The 25,653-nt window shown below is 43.0% G+C and overlaps 2 protein-coding genes across 7 annotated transcripts in view; one reads left to right on the top strand and one right to left on the bottom strand.

The window, feature by feature from the left end:
- Positions 1-219: 219 nt before the first annotated feature.
- Positions 220-7,648, top strand: LOC135521997 (zinc finger protein 667-like). Of its 5 annotated transcripts, XR_010452632.1 has the most exons (4): positions 220-293; positions 1,120-1,238; positions 1,580-1,630; positions 2,036-3,645. XR_010452632.1 is itself a non-coding variant. In XM_064947858.1 (3 exons), the coding sequence occupies exons 2-3, from the start codon at positions 1,131-1,133 to the stop codon at positions 6,261-6,263; spliced, it is 2,718 nt and encodes a 905-aa protein (XP_064803930.1). In that variant the 5' UTR covers positions 220-293; positions 1,120-1,130; the 3' UTR covers positions 6,264-7,648. The 5 variants fall into 5 exon arrangements, 3 of the variants coding, with proteins under 3 accessions (XP_064803930.1, XP_064803932.1, XP_064803931.1); XR_010452631.1 differs by lacking the exon at positions 1,580-1,630; XM_064947858.1 differs by lacking the exons at positions 1,580-1,630; positions 2,036-3,645 and adding an exon at positions 3,654-7,648.
- Positions 7,649-7,787: 139 nt separating this feature from the next.
- LOC135522004 (intermediate conductance calcium-activated potassium channel protein 4-like) overlaps positions 7,788-25,653 on the bottom strand; it is a 52,036-nt gene continuing 34,170 nt past the window's right edge. Inside the window, exons 7-9 of one of the 2 annotated variants that reach the window (XM_064947867.1) lie at positions 22,948-23,017; positions 19,820-19,986; positions 7,788-9,785 (exon numbers count right to left, since the gene is read on the bottom strand). In XM_064947867.1, coding sequence (XP_064803939.1) covers positions 9,782-9,785; positions 19,820-19,986; positions 22,948-23,017 — 241 coding nt within the window. In that variant the 3' untranslated portion in view covers positions 7,788-9,781. Of the gene's footprint in view, positions 9,786-19,819; positions 19,987-22,947; positions 23,018-25,653 lie in introns of those variants that run through there. The other variant, XM_064947868.1, reaches the window with a different exon arrangement.

Here is a 25,653-nt window from a genome sequence, read left to right as displayed (position 1 = left end):
TACAGTGTGTAGTTTATACAGCAGTCTTTCAACTTGCAATATAAGTATGTGTAGCCTTATGTGAATGTGTTTGTTTTCGTTTGTTAGTTTTTTGTAAATGTGTGGAATTCGTTTAAATAAAATATGAATATTGGGAGTTGTAGTATAGCGTTTAGAAAGATGGCCACTGGTGCATACTGGGAGCTGTAGGCTTCACACTGACTCCACCCATTCCTGTTAAAACAGGAAATAGAGAATAAATGATGGAAGCCAAAGCAGGGATCATTTACGTTTTAAAAATGACTTAATAAAAGGTAATGTTTTTTTAAAATGTTGCTGCAGTTATGTACAATTCGTAGTAGGTGTTAGCTAGGTAATTTAAGTCAAACAATGAATGAATCATTGTCAATTTCGCACGTGCACCAAACCAACGACATTATCGAATGGGGGAACGCGTTCTCTATTGATAACAACAACGTTGAGCGCGTCATTGCTTTGGAGAAAAATTGTTACGTCATCCTCACGTTTGAGAATTAGCTTGTACGTTAGTGAGCGATGTTGCTACACACCTGTGTAGTTTAGAGTACATAATTGGAATAACTTGTCTCATATCTTGTTATGGGTGTATTCTTGACGCTATTCTGTTGCAAAACGTTTCGTAAACGGAAGCAAACGAAACGGGTGGGACTTACCTGCATTTGTCCAATTTGCAATTGTTTGGACTAGTGATGACACCATAGTTTGTCTGAATAAAAACATTTGATGATAACTTGTGAAGTAGCAATCTGCGTTGCCCAGCTAACGGTAACGTTAGTACCAGCAGATAGGAATAGGCGACAGTTCCAAGTAGCTAGTAACGTTAGTAACGTTAGTGGTTAGCTGTACAAAATAATGGAAGTTAGCAACCCGCTTGATCAATATTAGCAACGTTTTGCAGAAACTGACATTAGTACTAATATTTTGCCTTTGAGAGTTGAACTATCACAGTAATACCGAAGATACTGGTAACTAACCCTTCTTCTATCTGTGATACAGTAGTAGCAAGTTATTCTGACTTAATCCATGTCACTATATCATCTGTGTGTCTGTCAGTCTGTGTGTGGATTTCTCTTTGCTTACTTTGTGTCACTCAAAATGTAGGGAGCCAGTATATGGTTGCTATGGAGATGGCTGCTGAAGACATAATGATTCAGGAGACCGTGGGGGCAGAGGTGGAGCTACTGGAGGATATGAACAAAGCCCACAAGCAGAGTCCACCAGTGAGTTGTTTAAACAGAGTTGATACAGGCCAGGGACATTAGTTATCAATGATATCCTATCAGTGTTCACAGTGGTATGTCATCCATCCCAAATTATGTACAGCGGGAGAGTACATATCATTTTGATAGGTGTCAATTTAGATACTGATTAGTTGGATGAATTTTTCATTATTTACATTTTTAAACCAAATTCCCTTTCGGTCAATTGAGTCTGGCATGGAAATGGGATTGGCTCTGTATCCCTCTTGAATGTATCCCTATCTATACTTCTCTCTTTCCTCTCTCAATGCCTTCTCCATCAGCTGCCTTGTTATTTTTTCTTTCTCCTTTCTCCTCTGCAGGACAGGGAACACTCTGAAAATCCCAACTTTATTTCTACTCCTGTACACTTGGTACTTTTGATATGTTTTTCTTTATGTAGACTATTAAAGGAGATGTTCACTCTTTTGAAATACATCTGTATTTTGGATGTAAATGGCATGTTATTGAAGTACCCATACATTTCTTTTTGCGAATTCACTTGTTTTTGGGAAGTGTACCCCAACAGCGATATACTTCCTCATACTCGTTTTGCAGTTACAAGGGCATTCTAAAACATGAACAAAGGCTCCAAAAACACTCAAGTACATATTTTTAGAAACAGCAACTCTCTCAGTATAGTGATGCAGGTCTTTAGATATTGTACACATGAAATTGTGTGATCCAAACTTTATCCGCACCGTTATATTCCATTTTGTGTGACTCAAGTGATACTTCTCCGTGTAACCCATGATACTTTTCCATGTGTGTATGTGCAGGCTATATGGAGAAGTGGCACAGATGGATAGGCGAAACTGCTCGAGTCGCACAAAACATTGGTAGCCATGAAGTGCTTTTAAAGGCTGGTCATGGCTCACATCAACATTATCCTCCCGGAGACCCTAGACCCACTCCAATTCACATACCGCCCAAACAGATCCACAGATGACACAATCTCAATCGCACTCCACACTGCCCTTTCTCACCTGGACAAAAGGAACACCTATGTGAGAATGCTGTTCATTGACTACAGCTCGGCGTTCAACACCATAGTGCCCACGAAGCTCATCACTAAGCTAAGGACCCTGGGACTAAACACCTTCCTCTGCAACTGGATCCTGGACTTCCTGACGGGCCGCCCCCAGGTGGTGAGGGTAGGCAACAACACATCTTCCACGCTGATCCTCAGCATAGGGGCCCCTCCGGAGTGTGTACTTAGTCCCCTCCTGTACTCACTGTTCACCCACGACTGCGTGGCCAAACACAACTCCAATACCATCATTACGTTTGCAGACAACAAAACAGTGGTAAGCCTAATCACCAACAACGATGAGACGGCCTATAGGGAGGAGGTCAGAGAACTGGCAGTGTGGTGCCAGGACAACAACCTCTCCCTCAGTGTGAGCAAGACAAAGGAGCTGATCATGGACAACATACAGGAAAAGCCGGGCCGAACATGCCGCCATTAACATCAACGAGGCTGTAGTGGAGCGGGCCAAGAGTTTCAAGTTCCTTGGTGGTGTCCACATCACCAACAAACTATAATGGTCCAAACATACCAAGACAATCATGAAGAGGGCACAACAAAACCTTTTCCCCCTCAGGAGACTGAAAAGATTTGGCATGGGTCCCCAGATCTTCAAAAGGTTCAACAGCTGCACCATCAAGAGTATCTTGACTAGGTGCATCACCACCTGGTATGGCAACTGCTCGACATCTGACCGTAAGGCGCTACAGAGGGTAGTGCGTATGCCCCAGTACATCACTGGGGCCAAGCTTCCTGCCATCCAGGACCTATATAATCGGTGGTGTCAGAGGAAAGCCCATAAAATTGTCAGACTTCAGTCACCCAAGTTATAGACTGTTTTCACTGCTACCGCCCGGCAAGCGGTGCCGGGCGGCCAAGTCTTGAACCAAAATGCTCCTCAACAGCTTCTACCCCCAAGCCATAGACTGATGAACAATTACTCAAATGGCCACCGGACTATTTACATTGTTGTGTTTAGCGATTGTGACAGATAAAGTTTGATTTGATAAAGGTGTGATTAAATTAAATGACAGAAATACAGAATATCATGTGTATTGCTGGTGGGGTAAGTTTCTCAAAAACAAGTGAAATCTCAGTGTCTGCATACTTCAATAAAATGTTATTTACATCCAAAATACAGAACTTATCCTTTTAATAAATTGATTAAGAAAAACTACTCTGGCTGTTAGGCTTTGAATATGCTGTTTCCAATGCTCTATTTATTGACATTCACTAGTCCCTGCGTAATATGTAAGCAATTGGTAAACAATCATATATTTGTGGTCAGTCAATAGTCATCACTTTGTAAACTATTGATTGATTAATTTACTCACTTTGTCTCTAATAAGTCATTTTGCTGTGAATTGCAGGAGATCCCCAGGTTTTCTGTGCCACGTCCGTTCTCTATGCCAGAGGACTCGAGCGACGATGACTGTGACCTGTCAGGGAACAGCATCTCTACTTACGGCATGCATTCCATGGAGCTGGGGGGAAAGTGCTGGGAATGTGGCGTGCAATTCAAGTCTGGCCAGGAGTTGATCGAACACTTTGAGAGCCACAGGTCCAAGGTCTCAACGTCCTGCAACATATGTCAGGTGACTTTCAGTCGCACAGTATCACTGGCTATGCACCTAGTCAACGCACACCCAAACTCAGTCCTCCATTGCAGTAACTGCCAGCTGCATTTCAGCAACTTGTGGGATCTCAACAAGCACATTGGAATACACTTGTTCACCGAGTTGTTAAATACACCCCTTGAGGACATCTCAAATAAGGACTTGAATAGCAGTGAAGAGACTTTAAAGGGACAGTATACTCTACCTTCAGCCTTGGCTGTCAAACATGAGGACAACTCAAATGATGGCTTGAATGGCAGTGAGGAAACTTTAAAGGGACATTATACTGTACCTTCAGTGGTGGCTCTTGACCATGAGGACACCTCAAATGATGGCTTAAATTGCAGTGAGGAGGCTTTAAATGCACAGTGTACTCTACCTTCAGCAGTGACCCTAGACCATACGTATAGCATGGAAAGCAATGGGAGAATGACAAAGACCAGACATAGGCTGGAGGAGGAGGAAGATGTCAAACCAGACCCTTCCACTCTGACCCTAGGCTCCTCCATTCTGACTCCCTCACTGAGGATCCATGTCAAACTGGAGAGAGGGGTTGAGGTTGATGGCGCCCCCCTCCAGTCGGATGAGGGTATCAGCGATGGAGAGGGGAGTGAACATAGCGAAGACACTGAGAGTGCAGGAGGAACAGACAACGACAGGTTAACAGAGAGCAGCGGAGAAACTGATATCGATGAGGAGGACATCATGCTGAGTGAAGAAGAGCAGGAGGAAGTTAAAAGCAAACGGGAGGATAGGAACAATGACATCCAGAGTGAAAAAGAGGACGAGGATGTTGAGATGCTTATTGACCAAGAGGGTGAGCCCTCCTCGTCTGAGCGGGAGTCAGAATTTGACCCAGAAGAGTTATCAGATTCTGACTCGAGGTCCAGTAGCACTGGGGAATCCAGTGGGTCTTCTTACACTCCTGTACGCACACGGAACGCCAAGACCCGGCCATCCCGGACTACGCAGCCCAAGACCAAGTTGTCCCATGTCAAGCCTTATTATTGCATCTATTGCACCAAAGGACCGTATCATAATATGGACTTTCATGTGAAGACCTGCAATATGAAGGACTTTCAATGCTCTTTATGCCAAGCCGTCTTCCCTACCGAGATGGCCATGTTGGACCATCAGATTCGGACTCACTCTGAAGCCATATCGGGCCAAATGTACACCTGTGAGTTCTGCCGTCAGGTCTTCCCCGATCTGGCCATCTACAAAAACCACAACTGTCCCAAAAAAAACACATCCCCCCCATATGTCCCTGATCCCACTACGTGTATCCATTGTGGAACAGGGCCATTCACTAATATGGACGTCCATTTAAGAGGCTGCAGTTGGAAAGGTCTTACATGCACTGAGTGCAGGGTACTCTTCCATAATAGGAAGGCCCTGCAGAACCATAACGTTTCAGTTCACGGACAGCTTTCCACTATGTGTGCTGTTTGCAGCAGAGGGCCATTCACTGATATGGACTTCCATTTGAGGAGCTGCTCTAGGGATTGGTCCTTCCAATGCTCTGAGTGCGAAGTCCAATTTCCTTCTGAGAAATCCCTGGTGGACCATAATCTTCAATATCACAGTGCCACATCAAAGACCTCTGACCAAGGTGTCTGTGTTTATTGCGGCAGGGGACCATTCACTAGTCTGGACATCCACATGAGGACCTGCTCTAAGCAGAAGGGCTTAAAATGCTCTGTGTGCAAAGTTTTTTTTCCTACTGAATCGGTCCTGGCTGATCATATGGTTTGCTATCATAGCACCCCATACCATGTCCATAGCACCCCATACCAAGTCCAGAGCATCCCATACCAAGTCCAGAGCACAGACTCAGAGACCCCTGAAGGTACCTGTCTCTATTGTGGCAGAGGTCCATTCACTAATCTGGATATCCACTTGAGGACCTGCTCTGGGAAGAAGGGCTTCAAATGCTTTGTTTGCAACGTTTTCTTTCCTACAGAGACAGCCCTGGCCGACCATAAGGTTCTCTTTCACAGTATCCCATCAGAGACCCCTGACAAAGGTACCTGTGACCATTGTGGCAAGGGACCATTCACTAATCTGGGCAAGCACATGAAGACCTGCTCTAAGAGGAAGTGCATCCAATGTTCTGTGTGCAAGTTTTTCTTTCCTAGTGATGTTCTGGCCAACCATATGATTTCCTATCACAGTACCAAATCCCGAGTTCAGAGCCCAGTCACAGAGACGCCTGACAAAGGTGCCTGTGTCCATTGCGGCAGAGGGCCCTTCACTAGTCTGGAACATCACATGAAGTACTGCAATAAGCAGAAGGGCATCCAATGTGTTATGTGTAAAGCTTACTTTCTTACTGAGGGCAGTCTGGTGGACCATATTTTTTAGCTCACGCTGACAAGCTGGTCACCCAAGCTGGTGGGTCCTCCGCTACGACTTTCTCCTTCGTACCCATGGCTATCTCTACCACCTCAGGCCGGCAGAGCCCCAGTAGCTCCACCCTGATGTGTTGCAGTAGTGGAAATAAGGAGCTGAAACGACTGGCCCCAGTCCCAGTGTCTGATCAGGGCCCCAATGCAGTTGGCCAGCTAACACCTGCTGGACAGTCTGTTTCTCTGCCTAGAGTAATGCTGTCTACCACCTCCTCTTCCCAGCCAGCTGTTCCTGTGGTGGCCACCTTGCTCTTTGACAACACTGGTGGTGGTCCAGCGAAAATGGCCAGGCTGGTCCCAGTGGCCCCACAGACCAACCCTCCCAAACCTCAGGTCACGGCACCCACGCAGACTAACACAGCAAAGCCCCTTGGGCAGTTCTCTAACCTTCTGCAACAGACTGTCCATCAGGCAAAATCTGTCCAACAGCAGACACCCAGGCCCATTGCCCTAGCCATGGACCCTATCAGATCCCCCACCACCCCATCCCCTAGACCTGCCTCAGCCTCTGCCCCGGGGAAAATCACCATGATCCACCTCTCACCTGTCCATACCCCCCCTCTAGCGCAGTCTTCCCCCCTTACCCTTGCCTTTGCCCCAGCCCCTCTAAGCATCATGTGTATGTTTGTGAATAGAAGTAAGGAGCTGGCCCTGGAGAAACGCATGAAGATGAGCTGGCGTTCCAAGTGTACCTACACCTGCCGCCAGTGCGGCGCCGTCTCGCAGCAGCCCTCGCTCAGTGTGAAGCACCGCTACCTCCACCGGGGCTCCCGGCGGTACCGCTGCCACTGTGGTAGGTCGTTCCTGCGACGGTTGCACCTCCTGCGCCACTACCTCCAGCACGCCCAGGCCACCCGCTACATATGCACTGCCTGCGGGGAGACCTTTGACGGGGCAAAGTGCCTCGCACAGCACATGGTTGGAGCTTCCAACACGACTCGATGTCCAGGTGACAGCATAACTTTGAAGCTGAGGAAAGAGTGCCGGATGCCCTTCTCCTGTCACTGTGGGCAGGTGTTTTGTAGGCCTGCTGCTTTTCTCTGGCACAAACTGAAAAACACCCAAAGGACTTAACACTGAAATGGGCCCACAGCAGGGCCCTATTCAAAGCAGTGGTTTTTCCATGGCTCACACAGACAGGCAAGCCTATCATTTACTATGCTTAGGGATAGAAGAGGACAATGCAGTTTGTGGACTTGTTTGACTTTTTTCACTGTGAATGAAAGATGATTCCTTATGAAATAATCTATGTATGTATTGGTTTAAAATGTGTTTTCACTTCCACTAAAACATTGTTTTTACCAAAAATACAATCATATTAAAATTATATATTTGACTTGAGTTGTCTTTAAGAGGTCATAGGTTATTTGTACATTAGAAGACTAAAGCATTATCATTAATTCGGTTCCATGAGATGGCAATATTATTATAAGTAGGTTATGATTTAGCTGGTGGAACAATACTCATTCAAAAACGTCCATTCACCAATGGCTTTTAATTGTCAGGAAGACCAGTAAATGTATTTACAATGCATGGTTTTATCATGGGCAAAAGAAAACCTATAAACGTTTCACTTCACATTGTTTTTGCAGAATCTAAAAAAAACTAAATATATATTTTTAAGAATTACATATCTTAACTCCAGTTTATGAAAATGCAAAAGTCCAGTTTAAATACAACCATGGGAATAGTTGTCCTCACAAGGTGCTTGATTTGGTAATGCCCCAGATTACCAGCCTTACCATTGGGGCTGGAGAACAAAGTGAATAACATAAATTATGCAAATAAGACAATGCTGTGCCACTGACCCATATTTCCCCATTCACACTTGAGTGTAACATGTATTGACAGCTGTGTTCTAAAAATGCACCCTCATTTAAAGACTGGCCACTTTTAATACTACCTGTGTAGTAAGTATAATTTGGCTGTTACTAGTCCAAAACAATCCATGTCACACAAGTATTGTTTGGTAAAAGATTTCAAAAGTATTTAGACTGTGATAATGTATTCTCCATCGGCTGCCACAGAGACCCAAGAATATGATGTCATTTGACAGTCATTCATGTCTATGACTGGTGTGTGATTGTCATGCATGTACATATCCTCTGGGGGGAGCTATCACATCAGAATTAGAATAACAATGAGCAATGTCTCCATGTACTTTATGCAGGTTTACGTTTATTGTCGTGAGTCTTGCCCTGGAGGCAGAACTGAGCGGTTTTCCGCTAGATGGGCCAGCTGCAAAGTCAAAATTGCTATATTGTAAAAATTCATGATAACAAAACTTTGGTTAGGCATTATGTTTAGCAGTGTGGTTAGGTTTAAAATCAGATTTTATGACTGTGGCTGTGCCAGATAGTGACCACTCTGCAGAACTGCCTCCAGTACATGAGTCGTCCCAATAAATATCAGCCTGCGTACTTTATTAGGCTATGCCACTTGTCTCTTGATCTTTATGAGAACAGCTTAACTATGTAAACTGACTGCTTCCCCATACAATCATCCTTAAGACAACAATATATGTCAGGCCTTAACAGTCTAGATTAGTTCTTTATGCAAAAAGAGTCTCTGTTAAATTCAGTCTACTTTGGTAACTCCACAGTACCTTAGGGAGTGTTTGAGTGTTGAGTCATGGCAACTGACTAGCAGTTTATCCCTCTGACTGAGGCCGTGTGAAGAGAAATTGTTTTATTTCCTAATCTAACAAAATGGAGAGGATTAGAACAGTTAGAGAACAGAGATGTGTATTTTATAAGAGACCAGCAGCTCTCTCTAGTAATAAGGCAGTTGTCTCATACACTGGTGCCTCTGAGGATGTCACCGCTTTATACTTCCTGTTAGGAAAAATTGTGGAATAACCATTGTGTTTTACTTGTGGAAAAAGGTATAATTGAAAGACACTTTGAGGGAGGCTGTCAATACTGAGTGGCATTCAAAGACATTTCCCTCACATTTAAAAACGCTGTTTAAACCTCTTGTTCCATAGGAACCAGTCATTATGTTTAGGAGCCTCCAATGTAACTTGTAACACTAATAGCAGGAGTTAGGGGACATACTTTACAGAGCCATCAGTGGGTGAACCCATAGAGCCCCTCCCTCTGAGATGACACAAGCTACAGAACCAGAGGCCGTGTTACTGGAGTTCTTGAGATTGTTAACGCAATACTTTGTACATTTAAACACATCTGATAAAAATACACCAGTCATCTATATCAGACCCCGCTGTAGTAAAATTAAGTCCTTTTTCTTTTTTGTCTTTACAAGTACTTTGAGTCTTTGTGTAGGGTCCATTCAGCCGCTGGGTCAGAAGACGATGCCAGCCTTGGTCCTGGCAGTAGTCCAAGTGGTGCCGCAGGTCAAATGTTAAATGCAGCTTTGGGGGGTAGAGGATTCCCAGAAGGCTGGTAGCATCCATCTTTAGTCTTTCTGAAAGGCCTGCAGCGAGTGTGGTTCACCCAACCACACAGCCACGAGTCACCTGTAGAGAGAGAGAGAGAATAATTAGAATCTACAGTACAGGTTATTTTCAAGCATGTTCATATCAAGTTTTGTTGTGAAAGTTAAAGGTGCTAGACTTTTTTCTTTTTTTTGCATTGTAATGTCAGAAAATGTCCATAATATTTCTGTCACTAATAGTGAAATGATAGTGTTTCACACTATTACTTACCCACCAGTGTTGTGATTGGCAGGGTTATTTGCCTATTGATTTCTACTGCCGGAGCAGCATCTGTTGTCACACTGTGAAAGCTGTTCTGACTTTGTGGATGTGTTATTGAGTTGACACTTCAGTTTATGTGAGAAAACAAGCACTGAATAGTGTAGAGAGTTATTGTACCATCTAAACGCTGTGAAATATATTTTCAATAATAAAAAAAATATCATTTTTATAGCTGTTTAAAGCTGGTGGACCAAAACCGAAAGTAACAGATGTAAAAACAATTATTTTTTTGTTATTGATAATATATTTCTCAGCGATTTCACAGCAATTTAGTACAATGTTTCCTTACACTATTAAGTGCTTGTTTTCTCACATAAACGGAAAATGCAACCAGGAAATGACAGAGCGATTTCCACTAGATAACAGCCAGCCACAAAGTCAGAACAGCTTTGACAACAGATGCCGCTCTGGCTGGAGAAATCAATAGGTGAATGTCACAGCCAATCACAACACTGGCGGATAAATAATACTGTGAAACTCTATCATTCCACAATTAGCGCCAGATACGGTATATTATGGACATTTTCAGAAATTACATTGGGAAAAAATCAATTTAAAAAAACCTATGTGTTGCACCTTTAAGGCCTACTGTAAAAACTGCTTATGCTGTGAAATGGTCTAATCTCAGGGTTGTGTTTGAATTGTGGTTGTCTTACCTATACCTGATATACAGTAACGGTTGTGGTTGTGTTAGCTGTAGCTGATAGGAGTTCTGTATTTGTATTTATTAAGGATCCCCATTACGCTTCTTGGGGTCCAAACAAGATTAAGGCAATAACATCGAAAAAAATACAACTCTACATCATACAACACATTATTACACCACTACTCTACCACTACATACAGTATCTACAATACAAAATGTATAATACCACAATACAACAACATTCAAAATCAAATCAAATTTTATTTGTCACATACACATGGTTAGCAGATGTTAATGCGAGTGTAGCAAAATGCTTCTGCTTCTAGTTCCGACAATGCAGTAATAACCAACAAGTAATCTAACTAACAATTCCTAAACTACTGTCTTATACACAGTGTAAGGGGATAAAGAATATGTACATAAGGATATATGAATGAGTGATGGTACAGAGCAGCATAGGCAAGATACAGTAGATGGTATCGAGTACAGTATATACATATGAGATGAGTATGTAAACAAAGTGGCATAGTTAAAGTGGCTAGTGATACATGTATTACATAAGGATGCAGTCGATGATATAGAGTACAGTATATACGTATGCATATGAGATGAATAATGTAGGGTAAGTAACATTATATAAGGTAGCATTGTTTAAAGTGGCTAGTGATATATTTACATCATTTCCCATCAATTCCCATTATTAAAGTGGCTGGAGTTGAGTCAGTGTCAGTGTGTTGGCAGCAGCCACTCAAAGTTAGTGGTGGCTGTTTAACAGTCTGATGGCCTTGAGATAGAAGCTGTTTTTCAGTCTCTCGGTCCCAGCTTTGATGCACCTGTACTGACCTCGCCTTCTGGATGATAGCGGGGTGAACAGGCAGTGGCTCGGGTGGTTGATGTCCTTGATAATCTTTATGGCCTTCCTGTAACATCGGGTGGTGTAGGTGTCCTGGAGGGCAAGTAGTTTGCCCCCGGTGATGCGTTGTGCAGACCTCACTACCCTCTGGAGAGCCTTACGGTTGTGGGCGGAGCAGTTGCCGTATCAGGCGGTGATACAGCCTGCCAGGATGCTCTCGATTGTGCATCTGTAGAAGTTTGAGTGCTTTTGGTGACAAGCCAAATTTTTTCAGCCTTCTGAGGTTGAAGAGGCGCTGCTGCGCCTTCTTCACGATGCTGTCTGTGTGAGTGGACCAATTCAGTTTGTCTGTGATGTGTATGCCGAGGAACTACATTATAATGTATTACAATGTTACAATTACAATTACAATGTATGTGTGTCTGTGTGTGCATCTCTTTACAGTCCAGGTTGTTCCATAAGGTGTAGTTTTATCTGTTTTTCAAATCAGATTTTTACTGCTTACATGAGTTACTTGATGTGGAATAGAGTTCAATGTAGTCATGGCTTTATCGGTGTCTGTTCTGGACATGGGGACTGTGAAGAGACCACTAGTGGTATGTCTTGTGGGGTATGCATGGGTGTCTGAGCTGTGTGCTAGTCGTTTGAACAGGCTGCTTGGCGCTTTCATCATGTCATTACCTCGCACAAAGACTAGTACTAGTGATGCAGTCAATGTCTCCTCTACTTTGAGCCAGGAGAGATTGACATGCATGCTATTGATGTTAGCTGTCTGTGTACATTTAAGGACCAGCCGTGCTGCTCTGTTCTGGGGAAACTAATTTGCCAATGTCCTCTTTGTGGCACTTTACCATATGACTGTGCAGTAGTCCTGCTGCAACAAAACTAGGGCCTGTAGGACTTGTTTTGTTGGTAGCGATGTCAAGAAAGCCGAGCAGAGTGTTATTACGCACAGACCTCTCCCCATTTTAGCTATCGTTGCATCAATATGTTTTTACCATGACAGTTTATAATCCAGGATTACACAAAGCAGTTTAGTCTCCTCAATTTGCTCAATTTCCACATTATTCATTACAATATTAAATTTAAGTTCGGGTTTGGTGAATGGTTAGTCCCATATACAATGCTTTAAGTTTTTGAAATATTTACTAGCTTATTACTTGTCACCCATTCTAAAACTGACAGCAAGTCTTTGTTATGTGTTGCAGTGATTTCACTTGCTGTGGTAGCTGATTTGTATGATGTTGAGTCCTCAGCATACATAGACACATAGGCTTTACTCAGTGCCAGTGGCAGGTCATTAGTAAAGATTTTAAAAAGTAAGGGGCCTAGACAGCTGCCCTGGGGAATGCCTGACTCTACCTTATGTAGGAGAGGCTTCCATTAAAGAACACCCTCTGTGTTCTGTTAGACAAGTAATAATAAATCCACAATATAGCAGAGGATGTAAAGCCATAACACATACATTACAGCCACAGATTATGATTGATAATGTCAAAAGAAAAAAAAAGTCAAACAAAACAGCTCCCACAGTTTTCTTATGATCAGCCAATCGTCAGTCATTTGCTGTACATGATGAATGCCTTTCCCCATAAGCGTGATGAAAGTCAGTTGTTAATATGTTTACTGTGAAATAGCATATATCTGGTCAAACATAATTTTTTCCAAAAGTTTACTAAGGGTTGGTAGCAGGTTGACTGGTTGGCTGTTTGAACCAGTAAAGGGAGCTTTGCTATTCTTGGGTATCATAATTACTTTTGCTTCCCTCCTGGCCTGAGGGCACACACTTTCCTGTAGGCTTAGATTGAAGAGATGGCAAATAGGAGTGGCAATATAGTCCGCCATCATCCTCAGTAATTTTCCATCCAAGCTGTCAGTCCCAGGTGGTTTGTCATTGTTGATAGACAACAATACTTTTTTCACCTCATCCACACTCACTTTACATAATTCAAAATTAAATTGTTTGTCCTTCATAATTTAGTCAGTTATGCGTGGATGTGTAGGTGCAGAGTTTGTTGTTGTCATGTCATGCCTACAATTGCTAATCTTGCCATGAAAAATCCATTAAAGTAGTTGGCAATATCAGTGGGTTTTGTGATGAATTGATTCAATGAAGGATGGAGCTGAGTTCAGCTTTTTGCCCAAAATGTCATTTATGGTGCTCCAAAGCCTTTCACCATCATCCTTTATATCATTTAGCTTTGTTTCATAGTACATTGTTTTGTGTTTTTGTTTCGTTAAGTAAAACTTTTTATTTTATTTAACCTTTATTTAATTAGGCAAGTCAGTTAAGAACAAATGACGGCCTGGCCAAAGGCCTCCTGCTGGGACGTAGGCTGGGATTAAAAATAAAAATATAGGACAAAACACACGACAAGAGAGACAACACAACACCACATAAAGAGAGACCGAAGACAACAACACATCATGGCAGAAACACTGGACAACACATGACAACAATACTCAATATACAGTAAGTTTGCCAATCGGCTGTGCACCCAAACTTATTTGCCATTCCTTTTGCCTCATCCCTCTCAACCGGGGATTTAACAGTTTTTACATTCATTTTCCTAATGGGTGCATGCTTATTAGTATAGTGCCTTGCAAAAGTATTCATATTTTGTTGCATTACAACCTGTAATTTAAATCGATTTTTATTTGAATTCCATGTAATGGGCATACACAAAATAGTCCAAATTGGTGAAGTGAAATATTTTTTTTTACTTATTTCAAAACGTTCTAAAAAAGAAAAAGTAGAAAAGTGGTGCGTACATATGTATTCACCCATTGCTATGAAGCCCATAAATATGATCTGGTGCAACCAATTACCTTCAGAAGTAACATAATTAGTTAAATAAAGTCCACCTATGTGCAATCTAAGTGTCACATGATCTGCCATATGATCTCAGTATATCTACACTTGTTCTGAAAGGGGCACCACCAAGCAAGCGGCACCATGAAGCCCAGGGAGCTCTCCAAACAGGTCAGGGACAAAGTTGTGACGTACAGATCAGGGTTGGGTTATAAAAAAATATCAGAACCTTTGAACATCCTACAGAGCACCATTAAATCCATTATTAAAAAATGGAAAGAATATGGCACCACAACAAACCTGCCAAGAGAGGGCCACCCGCCAAAACTCCCAGACCAGGCAAGGAGGGCATTAATCAAGGAGGCAACAAAGATACCAAAGATATCCCTGAAGGAGTTGCAAAGCTCCACAGCAGAGATTGGAGTATCTGTCCATGGGACCACCTTAAGCCGCACACTCCACAGACCTGGGCTTTACGGAAGAGTGGCCAGAAAAAGAAAAAAATGGGTGTTCGCCAAAAGGCATGTGGGAGGCTCCCCAAACATATGGAAGAAGGTACTCTGGTCAGATGAGACTCAAATTGAGCTTTTTGGACATCAAGGAAAATGCTATGTCGGGCGCAAAACCAACACTTATCATCACTCTGAGAACCACATCCCCACAGGGAAGCATGGTGGTGGCAGCATCATGCAGTGGGGATGTTTTTCATCGGCAGGGAGTGGGAAACTGGTAAGATTTGAAGGAATGATGGATGGTGCTAAATACAGGGAAATCCTTGAGGGAAACCTGTTTCAGTCTTCCAGAGATTTGAGACTGGGATGGAGGTTCACCTTCCAGCAGGACAATGACCCTAAGCATACTGCTAAAGCAACACTTGAGTGGTTTAAGGGGAAACAATTAAATGTCTTGGAATCGCCTAGTCAAAGCCCAGACCTCAATCAAATTGAGAATCTGTGGTATGACTTAAAGTTTCTGTTGTTTTTGTCTTATTTCTTGTTTGTTTCACGGTAAAAAATATTTTGCATCTTCAAAGTTGTAGGCATGTTGTGTAAATCAAATGATACAAACCCCCCAAGAATACATTTTAATTCCAGGTTGTAAGGCAACTTGGCAATAGGAAAAATGCCAAGGGGGGGTGAAAACTTTCGCAAGCCACTGTAAGTGGAATAAGCAATTTCAGAAATTCATCAAGTGCAACATCAGATTGCTCCTCATTGCACACGACAAACCAGATAATATTATTTACATCTTCATCATAGGAGTCACTACAAAACCTTGGTATGATCTCTTATGCACTATATTAGGCCCAGCCTTTGGAATTTTGGTTTTCCTACATGTAGCTTCTATATTATGATCACTATATCTGATGGATGTGTAGATTTCTGCAGCATTAGTAAAGATGTGATCAATACATGTGGATAATATCATTCCTATGCTGTTTGTAAATACAGTGTTAGGTTGATTGATAACCTGAACCAGCTTGCGTGCACTTGTTATAGTTTGAGGCTTTTTCTTGAGTGGACAGCTTGGTGAAAGCCTGTCAATATTTAGGTCACCTAGAAAATATACCTCTCTGTTGATATCATATACATTATCAAGCATTTCACACATATTGTCCAGATACTGACTGTTAGCACTTGGTTGGATTGTGGTTGGGTTAACTGTAGCTGATATACAGTATGTGATGTGGTTGTGTTAGCTATACCTGATCTCAGGGTTGGGGTTGTGTTTGCTATACCTGATCTCAGGGTTGGGGTTGTGTTAGCTACACCTGATCTCAGGGTTGGGGTGTGTTAGCTATACCTGATCTCAGGGTTGGGGTTGTGTTAGCTATACCTGATCTCAGGGTTGGGGTTGTGTTAGCTATACCTGATCTCAGGGTTGGGGTTGTGTTAGCTATACCTGATCTCAGGGTTGGGGTTGTGTTAGCTACACCTGATCTCAGGGTTGGGGTTGTGTAGCTATACCTGATCTCAGGGTTGGGTTGTGTTAGCTATACCTGATCTCACGGTTGGGTTGTGTTAGCTATACCTGATCTCAGGGTTGTGGTTGTGTTAGCTGTACCTGATCTCAGGGTTGGGGTTGTGTTAGCTATACCTGATCTCAGGGTTGGGGTTGTGTTAGCTATACCTGATATTGGGGTTGTGTTAGCTGTACCTGATCTTAGGGTTGGGGTTATGTTAGCTGTACCTGATCTCAGGGTTGTGGTTGTGTTAGCTGTACCTGATCTCAGGGTTGGGGTTGTGTTAGCTATACCTGATCTCAGGGTTGGGGTTGTGTTAGCTATACCTGATCTCAGGGTTGGGGTTGTGTTAGCTATACCTTTTCTCGGGATTGGGGTTGTGTTAGCTATACCTGATATTGGGGTTGTGTTACCTTAGAGTTGATCTGATCTCAGGGTTGTGGTTGTGTTAGCTGTACCTGATCTCAGGGATCTCAGGGTTGGGGTTGTTTGTTACCTGATCTCAGGGTTGGGGTTGTGTTATACCTGATCTCAGGGTTGGGGTTGTGTTAGCTATACCTGATCTCAGGGTTGGGGTTGTGTTAGCTACACCTGATCTCAGGGTTGGGGTTGTGTTAGCTATACCTGATCTCAGGGTTGGGTTGTGTTAGCTATACCTGATCTCAGGGTTGGGTTGTGGCTATACCTGATCTCAGGGTTGGGTTGTGTTAGCTGTACCTGATCTCAGGGTTGGGGTTGTGTTAGCTATACCTGATCTCAGGGTTGGGGTTGTGTTAGCTATACCTGATATTGGGGTTGTGTTAGCTGTACCTGATCTTAGGGTTGGGGTTATGTTGGGTACCTGATCTCAGGGTTGTGGTTGTGTTAGCTGTACCTGATCTCTAGCTATACCTGATCTCAGGGTTGGGGTTGTGTTAGCTATACCTGATCTCAGGGTTGGGGTTGTGTTAGCTATACCTTTTCTCGGGATTGGGGTTGTGTTAGCTATACCTGATATTGGGGTTGTGTTAGCTGTACCTGATCTTAGAGTTGGGGTTATGTTAGCTGTACCTGATCTCAGGGTTGTGGTTGTGTTAGCTGTACCTGATCTCAGGGTTGGGGTTGTGTTAGCTATACCTGATCTCAGGGTTGGGGTTGTGTTAGCTATACCTGATCTCAGGGTTGGGGTTGTGTTAGCTATACCTTTTCTCAGGATTGGGGTTGTGTTAGCTATACCTGATCTTGGGGTTGTGTTATCTGTACCTGATCTCAGGGTTGGGGTATGTTAGCTGGACCTGATCTCAGGGTTGGGTTGTGTTAGCTATACCTGATCTCAGGGTTGGGTTGTGTTAGCTATACCTGATCTCAGGGTTGTGGTTGTGTTAGCTGTACCTGATCTCAGGGTTGGGGTTGTGTTAGATATACCTTTTCTCAGGGTTGGGGTTGTGTTAGCTATACCTTTTCTCAGGGTTGGGGTTGTGTTAGCTATATCTGATCTCAGGGTTGGGGTTGTGTTAGCTATATCTGATCTCAGGGTTGGGGTTGTGTTAGCTATACCTGATCTTGTGGTTGTGTTATCTGTACCTGATCTCAGGGTTGGGATTGTGCTAGCTGTACCTGATCTCAGGGTTGGGGTTGTGTTAGCTATACCTGATATTGGGGTTGTGTTAGCTATACCTGATTTCAGGGTTGGGGTTGTGTTAGCTATACCTGATTTCAGGGTTGGGTTGTGTTAGCTATACCTGATTTCAGGGTTGGGGTTGTGTAAGCTGTACCTGATCTCAGGGTTGGGATTGTGTTAACTACACCTGCTCTCAGGGTTGGGGTTGTGTTAGCTATACCTGATCTCAGGGTTGGGATTGTGTTAACTACACCTGATCTCAGGATTGGGGTTGTGTTAGCTATACCTGATCTCAGGGTTGGGATTGTGTTAACTACACCTGATCTCAGGATTGGGGTTGTGTTAGCTATACCTGATCTCAGGGTTGGGATTGTGTTAACTACACCTGATCTCAGGATTGGGGTTGTGTTAGCTATACCTGATCTCAGGGTTGGGGTTGCTTCTTAACACAGTGCGCATCCAACCCGGAAGCCAGCCGCACCAATGTGTCGGAGGAAACACCGTGCACCTTGGCTAGCACACAACCTTGGCTAGCACGCACTGCGCCCGGCCCGAGTCGCTGGTGCACGATGAGACAAGGACATCCCTACCGACCAAGCCCTACCTGATTTTAGGGTTGGGGTTGTGTTAGCTATACCTGATCTCAGGGTTAGCTATACCTGATCTCAGGGTTGGGGTTGTGCTAGCTGTGCCTGATCTCAGGGTTGGGGTTGTGTTAGCTATACCTTGGGTTAGCTATATACTGTTAGCTATACCTGATCTCAGGGATGAGTTAGCTGTACCTGATCTCAGGGTTGGGGTTGTGTTAGCTGTACCTGATCTCAGGGTTGGGGTTGTGTTAGCTGTACCTGATCTCAGGGTTGGGGTTGTGTTAGCTATACCTGATCTCAGGGTTGGGGTTGTGTTAGTTGTACCTGATCTCAGGGTTGTGTTAGCTGTATCTGATCTCAGGGTTGGGGTTGTGTTAGCTATACCTGATCTCAGGGTTGGGGTTGTGTTAGCTATACCTGATCTCAGGGTTGGGGTTTGTTGTTGTACCTGATCTCAGGGTTGTGTTAGCTGTACCTGATCTCAGGGTTTGGGGTTGTGTTAGTTGTACCTGATCTCAGGGTTGGGTTGTGTTAGCTGTACCTGATCTCAGGGTTGGGGTTGTGTTAGCTATACCTGATCTCAGGGTTGGGGTTGTGTTAGCTGTACCTGATCTCAGGGTTGGGGTTGTGTTAGCTATACCTGATCTCAGGGTTGGGGTTGTGTTAGCTGTACCTGATCTCAGGGTTGGGGTTGTGTTAGCTATACCTGATCTCAGGGTTGGGGTTGTGTTAGCTATACCTGATCTCAGGGTTGGGGTTCTGTTAGCTATACTTGATCTTGGGGTTGTGTTAGCTGTACCTGATCTCAGGGTTGGGGTTCTGTTAGCTATACTTGATCTTGGGGTTGTGTTAGCTGTACCTGTCCTCAGGGTTGTGTTAGCTGTACCTGACCTCAAGGTTGGGGTTGTGTTAGCTGTACCTGATCTCAGGGATGAGTTAGCTGTACCTGATCCCAGGGTTGTGGTTGTGTTAGCTGTACCTGATCTCAGGGTTGTGGTTGTGTTAGCTGTCCCTGATCTCAGGGTTGGGGTTGTGTTAGCTGTACCTGATCTCAGGGTTGGGGTTGTGTTAGCTGTACCTGATCTCAGGGTTGGGGTTGTGTTAGCTATACCTGATCTCAGGGTTGGGGTTGTGTTAGCTATACCTGATCTCAGGGTTGGGGTTGTGTTAGCTATACCTGATCTCAGGGTTGGTGTTGTGTCAGTTGTACCTGACCTCAGGGTTGTGTTAGCTGTACCTGATCTCTAGGTTGGTGTTGTGTTAGTTGTACCTGACCTCAGGGTTGTGTTAGCTGTACCTGATCTCAGGGTTGGGGTTGTGTTAGCTGTACCTGATTTCAGGGTTGCGGTAGCGCAGGGCCTGTACCAGCAGCTCAGAGGTCTGTTGGAAGCAGTGGCCCAGCTCATCTAACTTCTGCTCCATGGAGATGATGCGCTGCTCCAGCTCCCGGTAAGAGTTGTTCCAGTTGGCACTCAAGTCACACATAATCATCTGCATCTGTTCACCATCAATCAACCAACCAAACAAACAAACAAACAAACAAACATGATCATCTGCATCTGTTCACCATCAATCATCCAACCAAACATGATCATCTGCATCTGTTCACTATCAATCAACCAACCAAACATGATCATCTGCATCTGTTCAACATCAATTAACCAACCAACCAAATAAACAAACATGATCATCTGCATCTGTTCACCATCAATTAACCAACCAACCAAATAAACAAGCATGATCATCTGCACCTGTTCACCATCAATCATCCAACCAAACATGATCATCTGCATCTGTTCACAATCAATTAACCAACCAACCAAATAAACAAGCATGATCATCTGCATCTGTTCACCATCAACCAAACAAACAAACAACCAAACATGATCATCAATCAACCAACCAACCAACCAACCAACCAACCAACCAACCAAACAAACAAACAAACAACTAAACATGATCATCTGTTCACCATCAATCAACCAACCAACCAACCAAACAAACAACTAAACATGATAATCTGCATATGTTCACCATCAATCAACCAAACAAACAATCATACAGACAATTAATCCATTCATCCAATGCTTGTTGTTTTGTGCTTCTTATAGTTATTTGTCATAACAACACAAGCATGCCTAACAAAATCCAGACATGGAATTCAGATAAACCCAGACTTAACCCCAGATTAGCTGAGGGTGACAGTGGCAACTATCTTGGGGGAAACAACTCCCTAGGGTAGTTATAACATTGAGGGGAACTACATACGTCACATGTACATACAGTGCCTTGCGAAAGTATTCGCCCCACTTGAACTTTGCGACCTTTTGCCAAATTTCAGGCTTCAAACATAAAGATATAAAACTGTATTTTTTTGTGAAGAATCAACAACAAGTGGGACACAATCATGAAGTGGAACAGCATTTATTGGATATTTCAAACTTTTTTAACAAATCAAAAACTGAAAAATTGGGCGTGCAAAATTATTCAGCCCCTTTACTTTCAGTGCAGCAAACTCTCTCCAGAAGTTCAGTGAGGATCTCTGAATGATCCAATGTTGACCTAAATGACTAATTATGATAAATACAATCCACCTGTGTGTAATCAAGTCTCCATATAAATGCACCTGCACTGTGATAGTCTCAGAGGTCCGTTAAAAGCGCAGAGAGCATCATGAAGAACAAGGAACACACCAGGCAGGTCTGAGATACTGTTGTGAAGAAGTTTAAAGCCGGATTTGGATACAAAAAGATTTCCCAAGCTTTAAACATCCCAAGGAGCACTGTGCAAGCGATAATATTGAAATGGAAGGAGTATCAGACCACTGCAAATCTACCAAGACCTGGCCGTCCCTCTAAACTTTCAGCTCATACAAGAAGACTGATCAGAGATGCAGCCAAGAGGCTCATGATCACTCTGGATGAACTGCAGAGATCTACAGCTGAGGTGGGAGACTCTGTCCATAGGACAACAATCAGTCGTATATTGCACAAATCTGGCCTTTATGGAAGAGTGGCAAGAAGAAAGCCATTTCTTAAAGATATCCATAAAAAGTGTCGTTTAAAGTTTGCCACAAGCCACCTGGCAGACACACCAAACATGTGGAAGAAGGTGCTCTGGTCAGATGAAACCAAAATTGAACTTTTTGGCAACAATGCAAAACGTTATGTTTGGCGTAAAAGCAACACAGCTCATCACCTTGAACACACCATCCCCACTGTCAAACATGGTGGTGGCAGCATCATGGTTTGGGCCTGCTTTTCTTCAGCAGGGACAGGGAAGATGGTTAAAATTGATGGGAAGATGGATGGAGTCAAATACAGGACCATTCTGGAAGAAAACCTGATGGAGTCTGCAAAAGACCTGAGACTGGGATGGAGGTTTGTCTTCCAACAAGACAATGATCCAAAACATAAAGCAAAATCTACAATGGAATGGTTCAAATATAAACATATCCAGGTGTTAGAATGGCCAAGTCAAAGTCCAGACCTGAATCCAATCGAGAATCTGTGGAAAGAACTGAAAACTGCTGTTCACAAATGCTCTCCATCCAACCTCACTGAGCTCGAGCTGTTTTGCAAGGAGGAATGGGAAAAAATGTCAGTCTCTCGATGTGCAAAACTGATAGAGACATACCCCAAGTGACTTACAGCTGTAATCGCAGCAAAAGGTGGCGCTACAAAGTATTAACTAAAGGGGGCTGAATAATTTTGCACGCCCAATTTTTCAGTTTTTGATTTGTTAAAAAAGTTTGAAATATCCAATAAATGTTGTTCCACTTCATGATTGTGTCCCACTTGTTGATTCTTCACAAAAAAATACAGTTTTATATCTTTATGTTTGAAGCCTGAAATGTGGCAAAAGGTCACAAAGTTCAAGGGGGCCGAATACTTTCGCAAGGCACTGTATCTTCCTCCTAAAAACTGTTTCCTGTGACCGTTTCTTTCTCATAAATTGGCTACTGTGTTTGATATACATATGAGCTGGACTTGCACAAATATATCAATCAATTTCATTAATAAAAACGCTCACAACCCATTAACTACAGCCACTTTCTTTAATTGTGCATTCTTTGCCAGTTATACTGCCCATTAGGTAAAAAGCTCTGAGTCTAGGATTACATCACAGAGTGACTTGAACCTTCCGCTGAACCTCATGGTCGTTTTATAGAGTTTTATGTGTCTTTTACGGACATTTTATGTGTCTCAACACCTATTAATAAATTACACAGCAACTTTAATATACTGGATAATGGTCTGTGTAAGAGTGTGGTTATTACCTGGATCTGGGTTATCGTGTGAGTGTGTGTGTGTGTGTGTGTGTGTGTGTGTGTGTGTGTGTGTGTGTGAGTGTGAGTGTGTGTGTGTGTGTGTGTGTGTGTGTGTGTGTGTGTGTGTGTCAAACATGTTGACACAGCTCTGCCGTGAGTTGTTCTAGCCTACTGTGTGGTTGGTTTACCTTGGGCAGGTCGACCATCTCACTGGCGTAATCTCTCAGCTTCCTTTGTTTGAGGCGCAGGTGCCGGAATCTGTCCAAAACAGACAAAGGGCATAGCAACATCTTAGTATGATAACAGTGTGATAGTGACCTTAAATAAATGCCTGGGCCTGAAGTAAAAAACAGTCTTCACTACCACTAGTACACATTACAGTATGTATATAAATCTGATTGGGTAGTGTGTGCACTGTAGAGGGTCCCCTTCACTGAACAAACACAACACCCCTTACACTAACAATTACACAATCCCTTGGCTTTGAGAATAGCTGAGGTACATAATAAACAGTTGCTTCAGGCTTAAAGCGGCAATCAGCAATAGAAACAATAACATAGCATCCTCCCTGCCCCTGTTTCTGTAAAAAGCTAAGGGATGGAACTGGAGAAATGAAACCACTCAATTCATAGACAGAGCTATGGATGCAAGAACTGACCATCCATGCTATCAAAATTATAGTTTTAACTATGTTTTGAGGCTATATAGTGTTTGTTTACATTTACATTGTTTAAAAACATTGGAGTAGAACAAGCTTATATTTTGGGTTCTGATGAGGCACAACAGTTGAACTAAACTGATGAGTATTTCTAAGTCATACTCTTCAAGAATCAATGGGTAGGGGAGACCAGGGTTGGTTGTCACAAGTTGTACTCTTGTGTGTATTTCTCAGCACTAGTATATCTTACAAGATTATTTTTTAATGTTCAGAGAAAGACCAAGGTCTTCAGTTGAAATGGGGACCCTTTTTATCCTCATATTTATTCTAACATGGAGTTCTAAGCAATCAAACACACTCTGTCCACTTGTGACATCCAGCCCCATCGCGGGGTTGGATACAATGTTTGCTAGTAATTTATTAATTTTCAAACAGGAAATTAAGCAGTATAGCATACAGTCTAACAAATAGCCTTTCCTTGATTGAACGATATTCCTGTCAAAATTCAGAATTTTATGTTGTGAGAATAACATATGACATTCTGAGTAAATGTGTATGTACAGTGCCTTGCGAAAGTATTCGGCCCCCTTGAACTTTGCGACCTTTTGCCACATTTCAGGCTTCAAACATAAAGATATAAAACTGTATTTTTTTATGAAGAATCAACAACAAGTGGGACACAATCATGAAGTGGAACGACATTTATTGGATATTTCAAACTTTTTTAACAAATCAAAAACAGAAAAATTGGTCGTGCAAAATTATTCAGCCCCTTTTACTTTCAGTGCAGCAAACTCTCTCCAGAAGTTCAGTGAGGATCTCTGAATGATCCAATGTTGACCTAAATGACTAATGATGATAAATACCCCCCCCCCCTTAATGATTTAGATGCACTATTGTAAAGTGGCTGTTCCACTGGATGTCAGAAGGTGAATTCACCAATTTGTAAGTCGCTCTGGATAAGAGCGTCTGCTAAATGACTTAAATGTAAATGTAAATGTAAATACAATCCACCTGTGTGTAATCAAGTCTCCGTATAAATGCACCTGCACTGTGATAGTCTCAGAGGTCCGTTAAAAGCGCAGAGAGCATCATGAAGAACAAGGAACACACCAGGCAGGTCCGAGATACTGTTGTTGAAGAAGTTTAAAGCCGGATTTGGATACAAAAAGATTTCCCAAGCTTTAAACATCCCAAGGAGCACTGTGCAAGCGATAATATTGAAATGGAAGGAGTATCAGACCACTGCAAATCTACCAAGACCTGGCCGTCCCTCTAAACTTTCAGCTCATACAAGGAGAAAACTGATCAGAGATGCAGCCAAGAGGCCCATGATCACTCTGGATGAACTGCAGAGATCTACAGCTGAGGTGGGAGACTCTGTCCATAGGACAACAATCAGTCGTATATTGCACAAATCTGGCCTTTATGGAAGAGTGGCAAGAAGAAAGCCATTTCTTAAAGATATCCATAAAAAGTGTCGTTTAAAGTTTGCCACAAGCCACCTGGCAGACACACCAAACATGTGGAAGAAGGTGCTCTGGTCAGATGAAACCAAAATTGAACTTTTTGGCAACAATGCAAAACGTTATGTTTGGCGTAAAAGCAACACAGCTCATCACCTTGAACACACCATCCCCACTGTCAAACATGGTGGTGGCAGCATCATGGTTTGGGCCTGCTTTTCTTCAGCAGGGACAGGGAAGATGGTTAAAATTGATGGGAAGATGGATGGAGCCAAATACAAGACCATTCTGGAAGAAAACCTGATGGAGTCTGCAAATGACCTGAGACTGGGACGGAGATTTGTCTTCCAACAAGACAATGATCCAAAACATAAAGCAAAATCTACAATGGAATGGTTCAAAAATAAACATATCCAGGTGTTAGAATGGCCAAGTCAAAGTCCAGACCTGAATCCAATCGAGAATCTGTGGAAAGAACTGAAAACTGCTGTTCACAAATGCTCTCCATCCAACCTCACTGAGCTCAAGCTGTTTTGCAAGGAGGAATGGGAAAAAATGTCAGTCTCTCGATGTGCAAAACTGATAGAGACATACCCCAAGCGACTTACAGCTGTAATCGCAGCAAAAGGTGGCGCTACAAAGTATTAACTAAAGGGGGCTGAATAATTTTGCACGCCCAATTTTTCAGTTTTTGATTTGTTAAAAAAGTTTGAAATATCCAATAAATGTCGTTCCACTTCATGATTGTGTCCCACTTGTTGTTGATTCTT

This window comes from Oncorhynchus masou, chromosome 30 (genome assembly GCF_036934945.1).
Source record: "Oncorhynchus masou masou isolate Uvic2021 chromosome 30, UVic_Omas_1.1, whole genome shotgun sequence".
NCBI lineage: Eukaryota > Metazoa > Chordata > Actinopteri > Salmoniformes > Salmonidae > Oncorhynchus > Oncorhynchus masou.
Note: the sequence above shows the minus strand (reverse complement) of the source record. Positions and strands in the feature narration are given on the sequence as shown.

What these genes read in the sequence shown, in the direction of transcription:
- LOC135521997 (XM_064947858.1), top strand. Translation starts at nt 1,131, where the DNA reads ATGGTTGCTATGGAGATGGCTGCTGAAGACATAATGATTCAGGAGACC. An exon ending in CCCACAAGCAGAGTCCACCA is followed by an intron (nt 1,239 to 3,653) that starts GTGAGTTGTTTA and finishes TGTGAATTGCAG; the next exon opens with GAGATCCCCAGGTTTTCTGT.